This window comes from Hylobates moloch, unplaced genomic scaffold (assembly GCF_009828535.3).
Source record: "Hylobates moloch isolate HMO894 unplaced genomic scaffold, HMol_V3 SCAFFOLD_7, whole genome shotgun sequence".
NCBI classification, from domain to species: Eukaryota; Metazoa; Chordata; class Mammalia; order Primates; family Hylobatidae; genus Hylobates; species Hylobates moloch.
The window spans coordinates 84,195,193-84,203,371 of NW_026652282.1; the positions used below are offsets into that span (position 1 = coordinate 84,195,193).

Sequence of the window (8,179 nt, forward strand, 5' to 3'; positions counted from 1 at the left end):
CCTTTTCTGGCTTTCACTGTTGCAGAGGCTGCTATATTCACGACATGTGGCCTACAGAGTTCTCAGGATGTAAGCAAGCCAAACTGAAGACCAAATTTGTAGTTCTTGCTCTCCTAAACAGATGCATATGTGGCACTTCAGCTCTTCTAGATTACAACAGAATTTAGGTGTATGCATAAGTCTAATAAGTCTTCCTCATACTGAACTTCCTAATACTACTCCCCTTTTCTATCTTTTCAACCCACATGACCACCATTAGACAGATAGTCAGAACCAGAAGGAAGTGAAATGCTCACTCAACAAGCAGAGCATCTTTCTCAATGCGGTTATCATAGACAAGACACACTATGATAGAATTGGTGCTGCTATGTATTCTTTTTGAGGTATAGAGACTAAAAGAAACTATATTAGATTGGGTAAATAGAAAAGCAAACATTCTTAGCCCATGGCAGTCTCATTTTTTGGTTCAGCACGCTTGTTCACCTCAACTTCTATTCACTGGGTCCTCCTAGCCTTCCCTCTGCCCTGCACCCTACCACCCCTTCTAATTGTGTTATAGGGGCCTTTCGAGACTTGGTGAGAGAAAATAACTCACCTGGAAGGGATAAGGGAACCTTTCAATGATTGAAATTTGCTCCATTTCACTGGACTCTTCACCTCTTCTCTGTAATGAAATAAGAAAAAATTGTAATTGGTTGATGCATTGCTCTTTTCTGAATTTCCTTAGGTACTAGAAGCCTTTTGCTGTGGCTTCAGAAGTTTCTCCTGCACAGACAAGGCTGATTCTTAGTGATTACTTTCTATAGGCCAATAGGGACACATATCCAATAGGACCCAGCACATACCCAGTCAAGAGAGACTCAAGTATTTCAAATCACTGGGAAAATGGAGGTTTCTAAAAAATTGTTGTTGGGACAAATATTTAACCACTAACGTTGTGGGGAGGAGAGGAGTTAGGTAGCTATGTCACACCATACACCAAAGAAAATTCCAGATGGATTCAAGAGCTTAATATAAAAAATAAAACTATGAATGACTGCGAGTAAATATAAGTGATTATTTATATAATCCTGTGGGAGGCAAGCTTTTTCTAATATAGTGATAAAACTTAGAACTATTAAGAAAAAGCTGAACTAATTTGATGACATAGGCTTTAAATCCCTATATGGCAAAAAGCATCATAAACAAAATTGAAAGATAAAGGATAAACTGAAAAACATTTTCAACATACTTTACAGTTAAAGGATAAATGTTCTTATATCAAGATCTCTTTAAAAGTATTAGAAATGAGGTAAACATCTCAATGTAAAATATGGACCAAAAATTAATGGGCAATTCACAAATAAAATATAAATGAGCAGTAGACCAACTTTATGAGTAAAAGAAATTGCAAAATAAGTTAGCAATAAAATGCTATTTTTTTTTTGAGATGGAGTCTTGCTCTGTCACCCAGCCTGGAGTGCAGTGGTGCAATCTCGGCTCACTGCAACCCCCACCTCCTGGGTTCAAGGGATTCTCCTGCCTCAGCCTCCCGAGTAACTGGGATTACAGGCTCGCACCACCATGCCCAGCTAATTTTTGTATTTTTAGTAGAAACAGGGTTTCACCATGCTGGTCAGGCTGGTCTCAAACTCCTGCTCATGATCCGCCTGCCTTGGCCTCCCAAAGTGCTGGGATTACAGGCGTGAGCCACTGCACCCCACCTGAGATGCTATTTTTCTTGGCTGTCAAATTAACTAATATTTAAAATATCTAGTGTTGAGCCGGGCACAGTGGCTCACGCCTGTAATCCCAGCACTTTGGGAGGCCGAGGTGGGAGGATCACTTGAGGTCAGGAGTTCGAGATCAGCCTGACCAACCTGGTGAAATCCCATCTCTACTAAAAATACAAAAATTAGCCAGGTGTGGTGGTGGGCGCCTGTAGTCCCAGCTACTCAGGAGGCTGGGGCAGGAGAATCACTTGAACCAGAGGCGGAGGTTACAGTGAGTGGAGATCGTACCACTGCACTCCAGCCTGGGCAACACAGTGAGAATCCGTCTCAAGTAATAATAATAATAAAAATAACATAAAATATCTAGTGTTGGAAAAAATGTACAGAAACAGGCACTCTCATACATAGCTTGTAGGTGTGTATGAAATTCAATTCCACTTCTAGAAAATGAAATAAAAAGATAAAAATAACCAAAGTGCACAGATTTTCTTAAAGAGAAGAACAAAATTTTACTTCTAGGAAATTATCATAAGGAAAAGCATAAAAAAAGTACAGAAAGATGTATGCAAGATTGTTCCTCTCAACATGGTTTATACTATCAAGTACTTGTAGACAAACTGAATGTGTAATAATGGGAGATTAGTTAAACAAATCACAATACATCCATAATAGGGAATACCATGCAGTCATTAAAATCCTGTTATTAAAGAATATCTATTGCCATGCGGAGATATTGTTACATTGAAAAAGTAGGTTACAAAGCAAGATGTGTACTATGAGTCTATGTTTTAAATATACAACATATATATATATAAGTGTATGTGTATGTGTTCTTAGTGAAGAAAAACATCTGTAAGTCTGTATACACCAATATGTTAATAGTTGTTTTAACTGGGTAACAGGATTATGAATCATTTTAATCTTTTTGTGTTTTTTATATATTCCAGAGTTTCTATAATAAATATGCAATTCTCTTGTGATCAAGAAAATACCGAAAATGGTCAGACACAGTGGGTGGCTCACGCCTGTAATCTCCACACTTTGGGAGGCTGAGGCAGGCGGATCACTTGAGGCCAGGAGTTCGAGACCAGCCTGGCCAACATGGTGAAACCCCGTCTCTACTAAAAAAATATGAAAAATTAGCCAGGCATGGTGGTGCACACCTGTAATCCCAGCTACTTGGGAGGCTGAGGCATGAGAATTGCTTGAACCTGGGAGGTGAAGGTTGCAGTGAGCCAGGATGGCACCAATGCACTCCAGCCTGGGCAACACAGTGAGATTCTGTCTAAAAAAAAGAAAAAAAAAGAAAAAAAGAAAATAATGAAATTGATACATATTTTTTAAAAGTGAACTCAGGAGATCGAGACCATCCTGGCTAACACGGTGAAACCCCGTCTCTACTAAAAATACAAAAAATTAGCAGGGCGAGGTGGCGGGCGCCTGTAGTCCCAGCTACTTGGGAGGCTGAGGCAGGAGAATGGCATGAACCTGGGAGGTGGAGCTTGCAGTGAGCAGAGATCTCGCCACTGCACTCCAGCCTGGGCGACAGAGCGAGACTCCGTCTCAAAAAAAAAAAAAAAAAGAAAAAAAAAGAAAACTAGATATAGCATCATTTAAAAGTTTGTATTAACAAATTTTCCAGGTTTAGTGAGATGTTCTGAATATGAAAGAAAGAAGCTAAGATTTTTTATAACCGATGTGGTAGAGTGAAGAATTTTTAAAGGAAACTTGACTGTGTTCCATGTTGCACAGCATCACCAGTCTATTTACAGAGAATTTAAATGTTGCAAATTTCTTCAAATCTGCTGTTCCCCATCTCAGACATTGGTCTCTTCTTACCGGAATCTGTCTTTCAGGAGGAGGATTTTTTTCAGGAACCACTGTTTCAACGCAAGTGATCTTCTCAACATCTATTGAACCCTTCTTACTGCCTCTTCTCTGAGAAATAGAATGAGGAAGAAAACGGAGAAAGATTAAGAGGGATTAAGCAACCAGATGATTATATTTTGTTATCTAATCATTCAACATAGTGAGGTGGCACCCACAGTCTACATCAGGACCTGCCATGTGGGGGAAGAAAAAAAAAATCCTTCCAGATCTATAAATCTATGACTACCAAATGGAGGGCAAATACCATGGAAGAGTGAATGACTGTATGTACCTTCCTCATAGGAAGTAAGGAAGCAATTTCCAACTCTTCGATTTCATTCTCAACAATCATTTAATGAGTGCTCATCAATTCCAAGATTCCATGGTAATATTTTCCTTGTGGCTTCTTAGGACCTTTGACTTTCTGGCTTTAGCTAGTTATAGGCTAGGAAATATTTAGCTGACTTTGAAGGGACTTAGGTCCATTCTACTCCCCTCCTCCTACCAATGAAAATTTACCTTTTCCCCAAGAAAGATCTAAGGCCAGGTCCTTGACAGCTTGAAACTCAGGTTTCATAGTCGAGAAACTTACCCCACGTTCAAAGTCATACTCATAGTAGGAGAGTTTGTGCACGGTCAAGAGAAACAGGCGCTTCTTGAAGTTTAGAGGTGATGTTTTCTTTTTCTGTTGGGATCGCTTCAGAAAGATGCTCTCCAGAATCACTGCGGCCATAGCTTCTTCTTTCTGGAGTTCACCTGTGTGCTGTTGATAATGAAAGTTCCTGAGGACTCAGGACATTAATCCTCATCTCTCTTGGTTCCCCCTCAGCCTAGCTACCTAGTTTCAAATGGAACAAAAATGTGCACAGCTCACAAAATAATTTCTTCCTACCACCCTCCTCCCACAGCCCCCAGCACTGTCAGGTTTCAGGTATAATGGATGCACACTGAATTGGGGAGTATTGGTTCGATGCTGTGAGCTCATATAAACTGGGTTCTTGTATAAGGCAATGGAATGCTCTAGATGTTAAATGGCATGCACCTGTGTGCTTGGTAAGGCGTAGAGGTAGCTTTACACTATTCACCTTTATATGATATGTGTAGAATCTGTGAAAAGCAAAAGTATCTGTGCAGCTGCTGATCTTGATATACCCAGAAGGGATAATGCAGGTGCCAGAACTCCACTGAGGCAGATATTGGACTTTCAGTTCCCAATTTCCTAGATGGTGAATATAATTTTTCAAACATTGTCCCACTGGGGTCTGTAACCAAGGGAACTAATAAGGATATGGAGGCTGCACCTGCAGTTCTGGACACACACTAACTGCTGCCCAACTGATTTTGCCCACACCCACTGACCTAGCTACAAAGGATAGAAGCTTTGTTCTCAAGTTGAAAACATAATTTTTTTTGGTGGTTTTGGTGGGGGGTAGTTGTTGTTTTCTGACCTTTTCCCCATTTAGCTTAAATTAGTTCTTTTAGACAGCATCATGCAAAAGTGATGCAACTGTCTTACTGATATGGATGCTACTTCTGTTCATTTATGAAACGCAACTTGTTTAGCCTCTCCAAACCTACAATACTCCAGAAGGATTCAATTTAGGTAACTGAAACACAGAAAGATAAATAAAGTTCCCAAAGTCACCATTGGCTTTTTTATTCACACCAAGCAACACTTCATATCAGTTATTCACTTACAGTTTATGCACAATGTAATATTATTACTAATTCCGAACTTTCGTTGGAAAGATAAAGTGAAAACAAATGCTGTCATAAAAATAGAACACTAGGCCAGCGTGGTGGCTCACATCTGTAATCCCAGCACTCTAGGAGGCCAAGGCTGGCGGATCACCTGAGGTCAGCAGTTCAAGACCAGCCTGGCCAACATGGCAAAACCCCGTCTCTACTAAAAATTCAAAAAATAGCCGGGCGTAGTGGCGGGTGCCTGTAATCTCAGCTACTCGGGAGGCTGAGGCAGGAGAATTGCTTGAACCCGGGAGGGGGAGGTTGCAGTGAGCCAAGATTGTGCCATTATACTCTAGTCTGGGCAACAAGAGTAAAACTCCGTCTCAAAAAACAAAACCAAAAACAACAACAAAAAAACACTAAGTAAGTAATGAAAAAATCACCAGCCCTCCACTCATTTTATTAGAGGTAGGGATTTTTCCTCTGGCGGGGGGGTAGGGGTGGGAATTTGTCTATTTTTTAAGTAAACTCCTTATTCTTATGGTGGCACCGTGGAAGCAGAATGAATAAAGTCAGCAGTTTTTTTCTACTTTTTAAGCAGATTATTGCTCACACTAGGAAAGCAAGGGAGTGAATTTTATCAAAGCCTGAGGGCTATTCACACTGTTACTTTGCTCTTTCCTGTGGTGTAGGAGGTTCTATTCTCATGCTGGGGAGATGAAAATAGGTCAAAGGAACACCAGGGGTGTTCTCGACGATCGCTTTGCCACTTATCTACCATGTGTATGCCACTATCTTCTGGAGGTGGATTAATTCAATGTTTTGTAAATTAGATTTAAAAAAAAATTGGGCAAGAGAGCAAACCTTTTCCTCCACCCTGCCACACACCCTGACTCCCTGGTTTAAATGGTCTCTCACTGGAGTGACAAATTGATGAGTTTACAATCAGCCCTTCCCAACACTCAGTTTTAGCTCTAAACTCAAAGAGGTTCATTTTAACATTACAATTATGCATTTACTCAGGAGTAGTGGTAACCAAATAATACTACTCTATTCTCAGGAACTACCAACTCATTGAGATCCCTGTAATCATACCACAATTGTTCTTGTGGCAAATTATAATTAAGTACCTCTTCACAATCAAAGACTCAAATTACAGGATAAAAAATAAAACCCTAAATAAATTGAGTACCGTGACCAGTAAATGGGGTCAGAAGCATCCCAACAAACCACGTCTGGTGTACTTCTCTTAGCTGAATAAATTGCAGGCAGCATTTTATCTTTAGTTTTGTTGCAGGCTCTTGGTGGATACATTCCCTGCTTAGACCCACCATCTGTTTCATTCTTGGCCCCTGCTCTTATTTCCTATAAGACAAGTCCTTCTGGAAGCTGCCTCTACTCTTTTTCTGTTTTAGAACAAATCCAGTTTGTACAAGAGGAAGTCTTCCTCTCAAGTATCTGTGTTTGGGCAGGGTTTAGTGCTGCTCTGACTATGAGGAAGTAAGCAAGTCTCTCACTAGCCATCGCCCCTCTGAGCAAAAGGTGAAATGGCCTCCACCTCTAGATCATTGAGCTAGAGGTCTACCAGAATTGCCATGATTTGGTATCACCTTCTTTGACTGCTTTTCTCCTATTTCTTGTGATCCAGTGCAGACTCACACATCCTGAAAATGTGGTAGCTCTTCCTTAGGCGCCACTGGTCCATCACTCAATAATGTGAAAGGAAAGGGATCCATCTTTGAGTCCTCCAGAAGGCTGGTGTGTAACACACAGCTCTGAGTTAAAAAGTAGTTAGAGGGTAAAACTTCTGTGGGTACTTATTGTGAAAGGCCCCATTTTTTTTTTTTTTTTTCAGACGGAATCTTGCTTTGTTGCACAGGCTGGAGCACAGTGGCACAATCTTGGCTCACTGCAACCTCCATCTCCTGGGTTCAAGCAATTCTCCTGCCTCAGCCTCCCAAGTAGCTGGGATTACAGGCATGTGCCACCACACCTGGCTAATTTTTGTATTTTTAGTAGAGGTGGGGTTTCCCCATGTTGGCCAGGCTGGTCTTGAACTCCTGACCTCAGGTGACCTACCTACCTTGGCCTCTCAAAGTGCTGGAATTACAGGTATGAGCCACCGTGCCTGCCCAGTAAAGGCCCCAATTTTTTTTTAAACAATTTCAGTAGCCTACAGAGTCGGTTTGACCACAAAATATGCACAATGATGGCTGACCCTGAGCTCCACTCAGGGTGAAGGGTGGAAATGGAAATGACTTGAATGTCTCAGACATACACAAACACACACACACACACACACACACACACCACTGTTGTTTATAGAAAGAAAGAAATGGGGGAGGAGAAATAATAGACACAGAGCTCTTCATTTAAAATATGGGGTTCCATTGTTACAATGTTCTCTTTATTAAATTACAAATGCAAAGATTTTTACATGGCCACCTTTTGCAGCCTCCCAGCTCCCTATGGAGCAGCAGAATTCAGAAAGACAAAGCTTATTAACAAGAGTTCAGCCATCATACAAACTGCACTATGCCAAGGAATTAATAGAAATAGCACTTGCAGAATCAGTAAACTAAACCATCTTGGGCTCTTATCTTTGCTCACAAGATAAAATACCATTAAGAATAATAAGGCGGGGTGCGGTGGCTCACGCTTGTAATCCCAGCACTTTGGGAGGCCGAGGCGGGCGGATCACGAGGTCAGGAGATCGAGACCACAGTGAAACCCCGTCTCTACTAAAAATACAAAAAATTAGCCGGGCGTGGTGGCGGGCGCCTGTAGTCCCAGCTACTCGGAGAGGCTGAGGCAGGAGAATGGCGTGAACTCGGGAGGCGGAGCTTGCAGTGAGCCGAGATTGCACCACTGCACTCCAGCCTGGGTGACAGAGCGAGACTCCGTCTCAAAAA

At 41.4% G+C, this 8,179-nt stretch overlaps 1 protein-coding gene across 1 annotated transcript in view; it reads right to left on the reverse strand.

The window, feature by feature from the left end:
* Positions 1–8,179, reverse strand: part of BTK (Bruton tyrosine kinase) — a 42,466-nt gene that overhangs the window by 21,635 nt on the left and 12,652 nt on the right. Inside the window, exons 2-4 of the mRNA XM_032757280.2 lie at positions 4,174–4,344; positions 3,552–3,650; positions 596–664 (exon numbers count right to left, since the gene is read on the reverse strand). Of these exons, the coding sequence (XP_032613171.1) occupies positions 596–664; positions 3,552–3,650; positions 4,174–4,314 (309 nt within the window). The 5' untranslated portion in view covers positions 4,315–4,344. The remainder of the gene's footprint in view (positions 1–595; positions 665–3,551; positions 3,651–4,173; positions 4,345–8,179) is intronic.